This window comes from Pagrus major, chromosome 5, assembly GCF_040436345.1.
Source record: "Pagrus major chromosome 5, Pma_NU_1.0".
Classification (NCBI taxonomy): domain Eukaryota; kingdom Metazoa; phylum Chordata; class Actinopteri; order Spariformes; family Sparidae; genus Pagrus; species Pagrus major.
The window spans coordinates 2,411,625-2,427,815 of record NC_133219.1 but is presented as its reverse complement, the minus strand read 5'-3'; the positions used below and the strand labels follow the sequence as shown (position 1 = coordinate 2,427,815).

General features: G+C 40.8%; 1 protein-coding gene across 2 annotated transcripts in view; it reads right to left on the bottom strand.

The window, feature by feature from the left end:
- Positions 1-5,484: 5,484 nt before the first annotated feature.
- stxbp1b (syntaxin binding protein 1b) overlaps positions 5,485-16,191 on the bottom strand; it is a 41,798-nt gene continuing 31,091 nt past the window's right edge. For both annotated transcript variants that reach the window (XM_073466387.1, XM_073466388.1), the window contains exons 16-19: positions 14,824-14,925; positions 14,287-14,372; positions 10,911-11,065; positions 5,485-5,561 (exon numbers count right to left, since the gene is read on the bottom strand). In XM_073466387.1, the coding sequence (XP_073322488.1) occupies positions 5,485-5,561; positions 10,911-11,065; positions 14,287-14,372; positions 14,824-14,925 (420 nt within the window). The remainder of the gene's footprint in view (positions 5,562-10,910; positions 11,066-14,286; positions 14,373-14,823; positions 14,926-16,191) is intronic.

Genomic DNA, 16,191 nt, shown 5'->3' with positions numbered 1-16,191 from the left:
ACACACCTTTGAGAGAGATTTGTGGGATTCCCTCTGTATATACTTGACAAGATGTTCTGGTTATATAAGCTTGTGTTGTGTACCTCAGCAGAGGTAGACAAGTGTTCAGCTGCTCTCTGGTAAATACTGGTTTCCATAGCATTGAAATGATCTTCTTATAGTACCTCCCTGCCTGCGGCCTTGAGTGGACTACAGCCTTGCATAAACAGAGCTTTTACCAGAAAGATAGCAGTGTGTTATTCCCACAAGACTTCTGAAAGGAAATGTAATGTCTTCTTCCTCAAGCAGAATGGTATTCATTGGGCTGGTAGAATACGGATTGATGAGGATTTCTGTTGTTGAACACTGACTTCTCCCACTGTCTTGCCCTTTAGACATCCAGACAGTGTATTGTTTTTTACCCATTACTCTCTCCTTAGCCACCAAAATCATGATCAAAACATCAATGCAGGTTTAATGGGAAATGACTCTAAAAATAGTTATTCTATCACAGCTGAGTTCACACGCTTCAGCGCTCTCATAATGAAAGATCAGCCCCACGCACAGCTTTTATCAGTGCTTGGCAAAGGCTCCCTCTAGTGGCTTCATGGAAATGACAATCTTCATGCAGGTTTATACCATTAAGACTCAAAGCAGGTCTGACCATAATATATTTTTCTATGGTGCACATCTGTTTGCCTTGATATGACTAAACCAGCATTCCTGAGCAGATATATAATGAAAAGACACCAATGTGGAAAAGTAATAAGGTGCAGTTAAGTGCAGTAGTTGAAGAACTGGTACTTTAAGTAAGCTACTACTTTACACTTACACCAATATTGTACCGCATTTAATGGCAGCTATCAGGGTTGCATTAACCCATCAGGAGGTAAGACTTAGTTGTGAACCTCCTATTGACTTGCAGTACTATTCCTCAAACAACACTGTGTATATATCCTGTTGCTTATACATTAATAATAATAATGAGGAGAACTTAAACTATAGTATTTCCATTCTATGCTACTTTATACTTCCACTCCACTACATTTTTGGGGCAAATATTGTATGTTTTACTCTCTGAATTTGTTTGATAACTTTAGTTACTATTTACTTTGCAGTTTGCTGCATCAGAGCCAAAGTAGCACATTTTTAAATTAATTTATCTAATGGGCAATCAGATAAACAAATACTGTTTGTGATAATCATGTAGCGCTCCCCTCAGTAGTCATATTGGTGAGGCAGGGCTTTTGGGTTCTTTTAAGATATTTATCAAATATTTTTAACCCTGATTAACTCAGTTTTAATTATTATCTTGGATTTCTTTTTAAAGTACACACGTGAAATGTTTTTTAACCTACCTATGAATTCACCTTTCTTAAGTTATAGTTTTAATAAAGATTTTTAACCAAATGTCTCTCTCTCAGAATGAAATGATAACCTCTTTCCAGGTAAGTAATAAAGTAACACACACAAGGTTTTGGAAAAATAAGTCTCAATTATTTACTTAAAGAAAATCACCAGTTCCAATGAAATAATAAAATTAAATAAAAATGTGACTGTTCTTTTCTTAAACCTTCAAAATAAAATGTCCCTTTTCTTCAGGAAAACACTGCAAATTAATTCTCCCTCTTTCTTAAGGAAAACACTAGAAATACTGTACCATATATAAATGCACAGACCACAATTTAAACCATTTTAACCCTCAAATGGATTACTTCAAAAAACCTCAATTTACCAACTTCAAAGTCACTTAAACACAATTTGTGGGCCCACACACACACCTTAATGCCGGCAACTAAAAGTATTATAAAACCAAAATAAAGTAGCAGGCCTGATGCGGTGCTCGTGTTCGTTGAGGCCCAAAACTTAATGGCCGATGGATGATACCTGAGGTAACGTTTCTGTCCCGTCCTTACTCCAACAGTCACAGATCAGCATCTCAACACGGACTCCGTCGGGTTCTCTTTTCTCTTTCCACGTTTCCAACAACTCACAGGCAAAGTCCTGGTTGCCCCAAGCTCTGTCTTCAGGTCAAAAACAGCGGATAAACCCCTCAATCTGGTCGACTGAGGGAATCAACTTGAACTGTCAGTTCACTTGTAATGAACTAACTCAGTCCTATACTTCCAGGTGGCGAAGCATTAGTTTTAGCATTAGCAGTAGCACAAAACGTAAACAGTTTCCCGTTTCTCAATATGCAGCTTGTCACTCTTCTCACTGGTTGTCGTGCAGACAATCATAAGACACAAGTTACACACTGGTTTGTGCACTTCTAACTCACAACGTAACTCAGAAAATCTCTGGGTCACGCTCACTCCTTAGCTACATCTTGCCCGCTCTCTCCTAGCCTGTGCTGAGGTGCCCCCTCCCCCTCGTCCGTGCTGAAACACCTGAGCCCTGACGCTCCGGCCAATCGCTATTAACCCCATAAATGCTGGTTTAGACCGTTTTCAGGAATACATCATCTTTTAAATAAAACAATAAACATATAACAATTTTTAAACTGCTTTTAACATTGTTATACTAACTTCTTAAATGAATTCCAACCATTTTAATCACACTATTTATATGCTTTGATCATTAAATGATACTGCAAGCATCACTTATTACCTCATGTTTTTAACTGGGTTACAATCATAAAAAGAAATTGGATCTGACAGCTGGCCAGGCCAACAATCTTCCAGCAGACAGTATACAGTATATACATACAGGTTCATTTATGTACAATACACTTTTGATGATTACGTCAATTTATTACCAGAAAACTACAGTTGATGCAGATACAAGACTTTTACTCAAGTATGTACGGGTATTTTTTCCTTTTATATAATTTTGACACTTTTACTCAAGTATGAGACTTTGGTACTTTTTACAGCAGTGTATAATTGTAGATTTTGATACAGAGGCCCTCCACAAAACAGCAAAAACTCAGCATCTACTTTTTGAGGCCTTATCAGTTCACTTTACATTGTGCATTCTCAAATGTTTGCATTAAATCAAAGCACCACAGAGTTAACTTTTACACCCTGCATTCTGCCACATGGCTGCACAACCTTATTCTTCTAAGTTCAATGCCAAAAGTTTGTGACTGCATGTGAGTGTTGGAATGAAGCTCAGCTCTCGCCTCACAGGTACAGCAGCCTCAGGGACAGTGTGAGGAGTCATCTGGAAAAAGCTAGGTGGCAAAACACTGCATGCTTTGCATGGAAAGAAGACTGATTCGAGATGGTTTGAGCATGCGATTAGGCTCAATCAGGTCATTAAACACCTCAGCATCCCCCCAGGAATATTTGGAGGACAAAGCTGATGAACTCTAACCTACCTCACTATGTGTGCTTCACAGTGAGCTGGACCTGGATCAGCAGCAAGGAAATCGATGGTTGGACGACTAATTGCTGCTCTGTGAATTTGGGACCTCCAAGCTTCAGGGATGCTGAGAGCATGCGAACATTAAGCTCAGTTGGTTATCCAGGATTTGTTAGTGTGCAGATTGAAGGAGCAATTTGTGAGATAATTTTAGTATACAAAATTAAAAAATGAACATTATCAGCAGAGTGTGAAGAAATAACAGTGTACAGTAGACATTTTGTCAAAGACATCTATGAACTGTTTTGCAGATATCTACTGGCATTAGCATGCTAACCAGCTAGCCCCAGCCCGTCCTGTCTCTCAATATCTCTTTGTATGGCAAGAGGTTAGTCTGATAGCTTGCTATAAGTAAGTAAATTTTAAAAAACTCAGAAAATGTCAAGAAATGAAATCCTCTGACTTCTATTTTCCTTACCAAACAGAGAATACAATCGTACACTGTCTAACTAACTAACTCATCGTAAAACACACATCTTTCAGACTGGACAGGAACTGAATAAAACAAACCAACAGTCCAGGATTGTATTTCCAGAATCACCTCTGGTTTGGTCCAAATTAACCCTGTCAAATGTGAAAATATTCAGGTTGCTGATGTCTGACTCCCTCTCTCTCGTCTGTTGCTTCATGTCTCTCCTGTCCCCACCTGCCATGTCTTCTTGTCCCTGAAGTCATAGTCCTGGTCAGACCTGCTGTAAATCACCACTATACTGTATCCACTGTCTTCAAACTGGCATCTGTTGGTCTCTTTGGGGCTGTGTTCACTGAGCCCAGTTGAAAATCTCCCTCTTTATCTCAGCCTTCAGGTGACGAGGATGCTCCCCCCTATGGTTTTGGACCTACCTTTGAGTTCTGTCCATTTCTTACAAAATACATCTTTAAAAACACTGATCTGCATTCGTCATAATGAATCATGTAGTTATGAGACTTTCTTGGTATTTAACTTGTGGTTTATTACATGTATTGTATGTTGTGAGAACAGAAGGTGTAGTAGGCTATGCTGCACAGATTGCATCACACTTTGAGGCACATTTGTGATTTTGGGCAATATAATAAATTTAACTTGACTTTTTTATCAGTAAAAATTTGACTAATTTTTTCACCACTAAGTAACTTCCTGTAGTCAGCTCAGACCTTGTACTTCAGAGAGCTCCTTATTCTTTCATATTTATTTAGTTGTCACAGGCAGAGACCAGAGTTTAATGGAAGCCACTTTATTAGCTTAACACACATCCTGCAGCAAGTATTGTTCATGGATGTGGACATAAAAGCACAGACTTGTGAAATATATCATAATACTGAAATCTCTCTTCATACACAGTGGATGACTAGTTACAGAGAATCACAATACAACAATAACCAATGACAATACTGTGATCCAACACAGGGGACAACAGGAAACTGGATGTCTAAAGGAGAAAAGTACACTGCTAAAATCACTAGTAAGATTACCAGACTATACTGTATATGTCTCTTTCAAAATGCTTCATCTACAGCTTAATACACCATCAGAGGGCTTTATGTTGCCGTTTCCAAGGTCAGACACAACACTGTAAATCTGATGATTTGTACAAAACAGTATGGTTGCTACTGTATGGAAAGCACTACATTAACACTAGCAGGCTCCAACAAAATAAAAGAAGAAGATGAAGGTTATGTGTATTGGAAGGGGAGAGAAAACAATAGAAGTGAATAAACAGATAATGTGGTAAATCCACCAGTGTTCAGTGAAAAAGACCATTTTGTTCCATTAGAACTGTGAAGCAGTGGAATAATCGTACCAGTATAATCTTTAAGCAGTTTTCATTTATAACCCATCATCCCTGAATCTCTCCTAGTCCTCTAAACTAATTCACATACATCACTTTTCCAAAAGAAAGAAACATCCCACAATATACTGTCGACAACATTCAACACAGATCCAATCTCTTCCAATAAACTTTGATCAACATCAGCACACTCATAAAATCAACACACAATGACGTGATTTAAAACACAGTTTGGTTTATGAGCCACACAATCATATTCAAGATCAAATGTATATTTAATGTGTGAGGCTGGGGGAGGAGAGGGGACTGAGGGAGGGAGGGGTGGGACAGTTTGAAGATCCTGCTGAGGAGAGAACGCTACAGGAGCTTCTTAACTCATCTGCTCTTCTTTTTCCAAGTCTTTGAGGGCTTTTAGAAGATGAGGAGGGGTGAAGATTTCAGTTGATCCTGGAAGACACAAGATGACCAATGATCAACCTTTTCACAATAATGACCTGAGGGAATTAAAGCTTCATTTTACTTATATTTTTCATGGGTTTGGTCATCATTTCTTTCAGTAAGAATGTAGTACTATAAAATACAACTTAATCTTGAAAAATGATATGTTATCTGACAGCGAGGCTTGCTGAGCAGGGCACAGTTTGCTGAACAAGCTGATCAAATCTCTAATAACTGCACTTCTTCCTGCACATTTGCTCTTTGCGTCTGCACTGCTGCCAGTCAAGCACCACCCCCACATTGATGATGACCTTTTCATCAGTGTTGTTCGCATTAATCTATGTGAAGGAGGTTAGTTATCCACTTCTACAATCAACAAAAATATTAAAGCCACACTTTTGTTTTTGTTGACTTTTCTATGCACACAAAATGCCTACTTCTGTCATCTGTTCAGCACAAAGCACACCATGGTGGTGTTTGGTGAAAGTGTACATTAAAATGTAGCCTTTTACTGTGACCATAGCACACCTGTCCCTAATCATGCTGTTTATTCAGCATCTTGATATACCACACCTGTCAGGTGGACAATTATCTTGGCGAGGGTCAAGTGCTCACTACCAAACAAATCTGTGTTCCAGACTTGAGGGAAGGCTTATGTGTTCACAGAAAAAGTCTCAGATCCTTTTCATGAGTGAAAGTAGAAACAAAAGCCTTTATATTTATGTTCAGTGGAGATAAAACGATAGAAAAGATGGAGATAAAACCACTGTTGCAGGTAATTACATAGATTAACTGTGACAGCACTGATGAGTTGACGATGACTGTTTACATAATCTGTGTTTACTTTTGTCCAGATTTTGTTTGGCCTTGTTCTTGTCCGTTTTTTTATCTTCCTGTCATTTGTTTTATATATATCATTGAAATCAACTTCAAATCCACATTTACATTTTTCGTATGTGTACACATACTTGGCCAATGAAGCAAAATCTGATTCTGATCATTCATTTGTGTATGATGCCACATCCTGATGGACTATAAATGATTGGCAAGTACTTATTTTTTACATACACCGATCAGCCACAACATTAACTGACAGGTGATGTGAATAACATTGATCATCTCATCACAATGCGATGTTCTGCTGGGAAACCTTGGGTGCTGGCATTCATGTGAATGCCAGTTGATACTCACCACCCATCCAAACACTGTTGTGGACCAAGCACACCCCTCATCACAACAACACTACCCGATGGCAGTGGCCCCCCAGCAGGACAATGTGCACTGACACACCGCAAACACTGCTCAGGAACAGCTCGAGGAACACAATAAAGGGCCCAAGGTGTTGACCGGGCCTCCAAATTCCCCACATCCAAATCTGATCGAGCATCTGTAAGACGTGCTGGAGCAGGTCTGATCCATGGAGGCCCCACCCCCAACATACAGGACCCAGAGGATCCACTATAAAACGTCCTGGTGCCAGACACCACAGGACACCCTCAGAGGTCTTAAGTCCATGTCTTGACAGGTCAGAGCTGTTTTGGCTGCACAAGGGGAACCTTCACAATATTAGGCAGGTGGTCATAATGTTATGCCTGATCGGTGTATACCCTGAGTGGTGCCTATTTGACATATATTGTATCGCATCTTAAATGCATGGCATTCTCATCAGCCAGTTTCAATAAAGTTTTGGTAAATCAATCCTAAATCGTCCGTGCAGAATTTAGACAAGGAACCAAGGAACTTTTGAAAAGAAGGAAGGGTCATAACGTCACTGACTCTAGCAGCTGGTAGCAGCTGTATTGAAGTCTATGGGGGATGATGGAGAAACACACTCAAACCCAACATATCTATGTCATATGACTGATGAAGAAATGCCTCCAGAAAATGAAAGAACACACTTCAGAGAGGAGGTTAACCACAGATTGTTTTGTTGACATGTTGTTTGTTCCTCTATTTTGTTTGGAAAAGGCTCCTCTTCGCGGCAAAACTGCAGTCTCAACAGTGAAATATGTTCGGACCTGTATCGTTTGATCATGATATTATCGGCCCTGTCAATCATTTGGGAAAAACAATCAGTGGTTAACCTCCTCTCTGAAGTGTGGTCTTTCATTTTCTGGAGGCATTTCTTCATCAGAAGTCAAACAATGTAGTTTTGTTGGGTTTTAGTGTGTTTCTCCATCATCTTCCATAGACTTCAATACAGCTGTCACCACAGTCTGGAACCAAAGTGAGATTCAGTGACGTAATGACCCTTCCTTCGTTTTTAGGTTCCTTGGGTGGAACAGGGAAGTTGCCCATCACCTCTGTAAATCACACAAGTCATGAAAGACTGCAAGCTATGATTGGTTAGGGTCTAACATGTACTGTGCCATGTGTGCCAACAACTTATAACTCTGTAATTGCATCTGACACACTGAAGACAAAAATAATGAAATAAAAAATAAAGAATAATACCAGCATAACTATATTTTCATATGGCAGGCCATGGTTGCAGCAGGTTTTGTGATTTCCCTGCCCACCTATGCATGCTGGCAAGGATAAATGAGAGTAATAGTACTAACTTAATTGCACTGCTTGTTTACGGTGTAACAACATAAGTGGTCCTGGCAGCACTCAGACAACCACAACTGAAGATCTCCTGACACATGGTTCATTTTGGTGTCATGGCTGCTCAGTGATTAAGATGGCTACAAAACAACTTTTTGTATCAAGATCGAAAGAAAGAACACTTTGTTTACCAGTCAACCCTTAACCAACAAACAGCAGGGAGACGGCAACAAACATTTTCCTCAACTAGCAGGACATTCAGAAACAAGTTACAGGGACATTTCTCCCTGTAAGGTTGTGGCTGCACAAGGGAAAAATGTGCCACGGATTGTGTTGGAAAAGGAAACTGTGCTACTGGAAAGGAAGACAATGAACAGTGGCAGAAGACAGAAATCACAACAACGGCCCTGAACGGTGTAAAAGGGAGGTGAGATACAACACAGCACCACAAGTCAGACAGGAAGATACATGAAAACAAAATGATAACAATGAAATTTTTTTCTTCAAAAACTGAGCGACCAAGATGAAAATCAACCGTTGTAGTGAACTGTGGTCTGAGGAAAGTGAAACTGCCTCGGCTTTATATCACTTCTTAATATAAAAAAGGGAACAGATCTTCTACTATTAGCGAGGTTGTTTTATTTGATTAACACTTTTGACATGAAATGAAACACCAGACAAATATTTTCTATTATATTAGAAATTCACACAATGTATTTATTCTAGGTTAGTGTGTGTTCTGATCGACTTATGTTCTGTGATGTTGCAGTATCACATGTGTATGCAGCACTATTATGGATCCCACTGCTTTTCTTGGTATGACCCACCCTACTTTACCTCTGATTGGTTGACTTCATTGGTTGAGTTGATAGGTTTAGTCTTGAGGATTAGTCATGGGATTGGTTAGGATTAGGTTCAGACTATCAGAAGCAGAGTAGGGTGGGTCATCATATTTAACATACAGTAATTAACGTATGCATATGCAGTGTTAACATAAAACAGTAGAGCCACACTAGACCAAGCCAAGTTCACATCAGGACAGTCTACCAAAAAAGCTGCAGTATTCCTTCAGGATATGAAACACGGGTCAGGGTCAGTGTCTTCACAACAACAAAGAAGCATTTGAGTGTGAACATCACTGAGAAAAAACACTGCAGGGATCAAGGGTACAATACTGGGCATGTGAGCTGGCCTGGGAGAACACAGATTCACAAATTACACCATTACTTGTGTATTTACTTCCAAGCATGTTTTCAGTCTGCAGTTTGCTCCTCTGTCCCCTCTGTCCCCTCTGGTGGGGCGTTGGGGTCCAGGAAGTCTGGGTGCTGGAGTTCCTTTTGGTACTTAGGTGGAGTGAGAATGTGGGTTGAACCTACCGGGGACAAATGCCTGAAAGGTCAGCAAGGACTGAATTCTGGATGAAGGCTTGTGTACTACATAAGATGCACATTAGACTGGCCATGACAAAAAAAATCCACTTAGGTCTGATTGAAAAGTTACAAAATGCTACTAAAATATTCAGTGAGACTGAGAGTCTAGTGAAATCTGAACAGTGGATGATTTTGCAGATTCACTTATTCTCTCCTCCTTCCTGTCCCTGACACTGAATCCACTCGCTGAGAGTCACAACAACATATCAGCTCTCACAGTCAATGTGATTAATACATTTCACATTTCACAGAAGTCACACTCTGCTGAGTCAGCTCTGCAGGGAACAGAAATATAACAGACACATCAGCAAAATGCAAACACTCAGGAGGACTCCATAAAGGAACAGTTCACCCAAAACTGAAAATTCAGTCATTATCTCCTCCAGCTGATGTCATATTGGATGAAGTTCAGAAAAAAATTCTGGAGCTTTACAGCAAAACAGCATTCTCCTTAACAACTGAAGTAGCTGGAGACTTTAAAAATGTAAAAAACACGTTAAAAACATTACAAAAATTGCTCCATACATACATAACAAAGACATTATTTACATCCTTTTTTAAGATCAAATCTTCGCTGCTGCTAAGCTAAAGGCGGTAGCGTACACCCCGTCTGAAGTAGGTGCCCAAGCTCAATGGTTGAGGGTGTAAATAACGCCTTTTCAAATCACTTTGGGATCTCAGAGCTTCGAGAAACTTAGATTACAGCATACGAGCTGTACAGAGCCATTGGATGTTTTTTGGTTAGTTTTCCATTTTAATACAAGTCCCCAGCTACTTCAGTTGTTTAGGAGAATGCTGCAACACTGTTTTGCTGTGGAGTTTCAGAAATAACCTTAGACCATCGATCCTTCATGTACGCACTAATATTGGCTGAACTGGTTTCCGGCACTATGCACCTTTTAAATGAAATGAACTGCAAACTGCACTCAGACTTGAGTCTTACATTTACTTGCGTAGATTAAATCAATTTTAACGATTCACAATCTGATGTATTTTCTGATTCTTGTTAATTGTTTTTATAAACCCCTTTTTACTGTGTAGTTATGTTGTTTCTGTCTGCTGATTGTGTTCTTGTAAATGTTTCTTGCTCACAGTCTCTCTTGGAAAAGAGTAAGACTGTCGGATTAAATAAAGATTGAATAAATAAAATTAACCTTAAAATAGAGGAAGAAAAATCTGTCAAGTTAGACACATCAACATGAGGCAGAAATAGTATTCATATTAAACAGTATCCATACAAATAATGCTTTTTAACTGTATGAAAGAGAATGTTTTTTGCTGCATAATCAAATATAAAGGGGCACTTGACTAATAAAGTATCACACTTTAGTAAGAGTTGTGGGACTGAGACAGATTTGCTCTTTCTATCCAGTGAACTCACCGATCAGCGCCTCCCACTTGCCATTGGCCTGGGTGACCTCATATCCACAGCGCATCTCGCTGTATGCCATCCCTCCGATAATAAATACGATGATCCTTGGCCCCGTCTTCATCTCTGTGGGGCCCCTGTTCTTGTGCCAGTTACCATAGCGAGCACTGCAAGATGTGAAATGAAGAAATAGATATAAATAAAGATAGAAATAAATATTTACTGCAAAACACTTTTTAAACACAATTTAAACAACACTTTATTTAGGTGCTGTATCGTAGGCAACTGGACTTGTTTCAGTTTCTTGAAGACGTTTCACCTCTCATCCAAGAGGCTTCTTCAGTTCTAACTAACTGGAGAGGAGTTGGCAGGCTTTTAAACTCTGTATGGGTGTGTTCTTACAGAGTCATTAAGGACATCTGTGAGCTCTGAGTTTCAGAGTCATTAGGGCCACTTGTTGGTAAAACCGGCCATCATGTGTTTGTCCTTAGGATGGAAAGTTTCTGCCTCATTGTGTTGGTAGGTTTAAAGTGAACTGAGATATGATGTTTATTGAAGATCCTCCTGAGTTTCTCAGATGTTCCTGCAACATAGGGAATGACGATGTTGTTACGTTTTCTTGTCTCCTCCTCTCTGTCTGCTCTGGATCTTTTGGGTAGCCACAGGTTTTAAGTGCTCCCCTGATGTGCTTCTGTTCCTTCTCCTTCCCCTCTGACTTAGTGGGCATGGTCTCAGCCCGATGGTTTAAGGTTCTGATGACCCCCAGTTTGTGCTCCAGTGGGGAGGGGGATCGAACAGCAAGTACTGATCTGTGTGTGTAGGTTTTCTATACACCTCAGTGTTGAGGCTTCTGTCTTCTTCAGTGTATACTGCGCAGTCCAAGAAGGGCAGACTGTCTCCTCTGACATCTTCTCATGTGAACTTGATGTTATTGTTACCAAGGAGAACACAGCACCTGGCCCAGACAACATCAGTGGCCGTGTCCTGCGGAGCTGTGCAGAGCAGCTGAGGTGCGTCTTTCAGCTCCTGTTTCAATGATCCATGGACAGCAGCACAGTTCCCCAGCTATGGAAGCACTCCACAGTTGTCCCCATCCTCAAGAAGAGCTTAGTCAAAGCTCTGAACGACCTCGGGCCTGTGGCTCTCACCTCTCTCGTGATGAAGGCTATGGAGAGGGTCATAAAGAGACACTTCATCACGGTATCTGACCCACTGATGGAGCCTCTCCAGTTCGCGTACCGTGCAGGCAGAGGGGTTGATGATGCCAAAACACTCATCATGGACACGGTACACAAACACCTGGGACACCCCAACACCACAGCCAGACTCCTGTTTGCAGACTTCTCCTCTGCATTCAACACCCTACAGCCACACATCCTAGCAGAGAAACTCTCCACCCGCTTCCACCTAGATGACCAGCTGATCCTGTGGATTACAGACTTCCTGACCAACAGATCACAGAGGGTGCTGGTCAATAACACCTTCTCCGACGTCTCGGTCACCTCTACAGGCTCCCCTCAGGGCTGCGTCCTCTCACCTCTGCTTTTCATCCTTTACACCGATGACTGCAGGTCCACCCATCCAGACTGTCATCTGGTCAAAAACACAGATGACACAGTTCTCCTGTCCCTGCTCTCAGGCCCCTCACATCACCACAGCTCATGAGTTTGCAGAGTGGTGTGATAAAGGAAGGCCCTGGCATCACTCAAAAGAGACCATTATAAATGCCGACACCGATAGTTTGGAAAATGCCTAATATCGGCCGATAATATCGGCCAGCCGATATATCGGTCGGGCTCTATTTAGAATATCTGCAAAAACTGGAAAAGAACAAAGCCATTGACAGACCATTGTATTACAGACTTTTCCCCCGAGGAAGCCATCCCATGTATCTATGGACTCCCCAAGATACACATGGAACGACCACCACTCAGACCCATCATCAGCAGCATTAACTCAGTTATTTATAACATATCCAAGCATTTAGCCAATATCCTAGCACCTTTGGTCGGTAAAACTCAACGCCACATCAAAAACTCACAGGATTTCACCAGCAAGGTGAGAGAGATAACACTCGTCTCGGACGTAACAATGGTTTCTTATGTCACATCACTTTTTACATGCATTCCCACTCAAGAGGCTGTTAGGATGGTGAAGAAACACCTGCTACAGGACAGCACTTTGTCCAGCAGAACCAACTTCACCCCAGATCACATTTATGCCTTACTTGACCTCTGTCTGATGACCACCTACTTCCAGTACAGTGAAGGCTTTTACAGACAGAAGCACGGCTGTGCCATGGGCTCACCGGTGTCCCCAATAGTGGCCAACCTCTACATGAAGAAGTTGAGAGCAGAGCTTTGATCACCTTCACAGGAACTGCTCCAAGCCACTGGTTCAGGTATGTGGACAACACCTGGGTCAAAATCAGAGCAAAGGAAGTGGAAGCCTTCACAGAACATATAAATGCTGTGGGCAATAACATCAAGTTCACACGGGAAGCTGTCAGAGGAGACAGTCTGCCCTTCTTGGACTGCGCAGTATACACTGAAGAAGACAGAAGCCTCAACATTGAGGTGTACAGAAAACCTACACACACAGATCAGTACTTGCTGTTCGACTCTCATCACCCACTAGAGAACAAGCTGTGCCCACTAAGTCAAAGGGGAAGGAGAAGGAACAGAAGAACATCAGGGGAGCACTTAAGACCTGTGGCTACCCAAACAGGACCCTTGTCAAAACCACTAAAAGATCCAGAGCAGACAGAGAGGAGGAGACCAGAAAACGTAACAACATCGTCATTCCCTATGTCGCAGGAACATCAATGCAGCCAGGAGAAAATCATTCCTGTGAGGACAACAATGTAAACATCTTGTCCAGAGAAGACAGATGGTTTGAAAGAGGAGTAAAGGAATACATCTATGTCAAACTGGAACGACCGTCTTTGAACAGAGGAGGTGGCCTAAGACATTACTTATCATCCTGCTGTACTGAGTTCTCTCCCCAGACAGCTTAACAACCATTCACACCTGGGCTCATCTAGCCTTAGAAACCCACATGAAGGCCGGTTTGACCAATGACCCACAAGTGGCCTTAACGACTCTGAAACTCAGGGCTCACACGTGTCCTTAAAGACTCTGTAAGAACATGCCCACACAGAGTTTAAAAGCCTGCAACTCCTCTCCAGTTAGCTAGAACTGAAGAAGCCTCTTGGATGGGAGGTGAAACGTCTTCAAGAAACTGAAACAAGTCCAGTTGCCTACGGTACAGCACCTAGATTTACCATGACCTGGATGACTGAGAACCTTCATCAACAACAACACTTTATGGCTTTATTGAAACAATGTGGTACCAGTTGTATAGGCAACATGCATTAAAAATGACAAACCTTGATGGAGCGCTGGCTTTGGCAGATACTTGTCGCTGGGAAATGTATGGGTACTGCTTGGGGTCAAGTTTGTCCTCAATGGCGTCCTGTAGGAACACATTGAAGTTACTACAGTTGGCATTAGAAACAGACTTACAGTTTTCACCAAAAATATTACCTGAAGCCACATTCAGATAGATTAACAGTACAGGGAGAGTGATGAATAAAATATTAACCACCACAAAATGACAGATTGTGGTCTGTAAAAGACAGGACAGCAGGACAAAGCCAAAAGAGAACGACAACACATCTGATGAGCTCTTTCTCTCCTGATGACTTTGTCTGTAGTTTTATTTCTTCCCAAATAGGCCTCTATGTTGTTGTTGGGATCCAATTTAAAAATTCAAGGACATTGTTCCTGACGGGTATGAAATAAAAGAAGGACCACATTATCATTATTGTAGACTGCATATTTGTAGCAGTTATGGCACTAATCCCTAATAAAGTCTACAGTCATACTGCATTGTGATAAAAGGAAAACTAACACAGAAAAATCACCTCAATGAGATCCTTGACGAGGGGAGTCCACCTGGACAGCTGGTAGGTCTGCTCACTGATTCGCTCTTTACGATCGGGCTTCTTGGCTTTCTTGGTGGTGCCCTGAGAGGAAAGTGATGCTGATCACTCATCTGCTTTCATAGTTCACACAGCAGTACATCAACTCAATGAGACAGTTAAAGGGTGTGTCATTTTTCATATCTGTCTGGAGTTTCAGTTAATTAGTGTTGGATACACACATCAGAGCACAAACCATGCTTTTACAGAGAGGTTTTCAGTTCACTTTGCTGTTAGACTGTCATCAACATGTTTAAGAGACATGCTCAGAGTGGATTTTTCTGTTGGCAGTTCCCAGCCAGCCACCTACCACTGTAGGTTTTCCATTTTGGGCCTGTGTGCGTTTCATGTGTACTCAAATATAAATGGGAATAAGACATTGAACATGGTCTAGAATGGAATTTAGGATAAATTATATATATATATATATATATATATATATATATATATATATATATATATATATTAAAAAAAACTGGAATGAAGAAAAAAACCCAGACAAACCAAGTTCAGTAAAGATTCTGCGTTATACATGGGCACACTCTGAAAAAAGAACACCAGAAAACTGCATTTAAAGAGCCCCTTCAGACATGTATTAAGACATACATACAAATACTCTGCGTGGAACAAGTATGTACATCTGATACTTTTCCTTAAAAAGAAGTATTATGTCCACATTGAAAACATTAAAATGGCACATATTCCTCTGCCTCATAAAATATCCTGATTTGTCAAAATGCAATTTTTGTTCATTTGTGAAGTTTTCCTGCAGGACATGAGATGTCTCCTACTCCACTGTGAAAGTCCATTCTCAGTGTGTGCACACACAGCATCATCACACTTGTGTTTGCTGAATATCGGACCAGGATAGACTTCCAAACTATTTGTGATGTCATAAATCATGCTCGTAGCTCTGCCTCTTAAAATCATATTTTCAATGAGTTCAGAGAAAATTTTGAGCAAACAATGTGAAAACAACCTTCTGTAAAACATTGCACATCCATCATTCTAGGCAGTGAAGCTCAGACATTCAACTGGAGGATCAAGAGTTAAAGGGTAACTATGGATATTTGATATTTTCTTAAATTCCATGAAAAGACCAAACCAACGGTGACTGTATCTACTTACATGTTTTGTTTGTGTGTTAAATAGAGCTCTATTGTTAAAAGCTATTGAACTGTGAAAACACTGTAGCACTGGGTGACATGTTCCTTCATTACTATGAACTCAGTCCCACATACACCATCCTGCTGCAACAAATACTATATATACTGTATGTGCAGTCTATACTAATACCACCAAATTAATCCG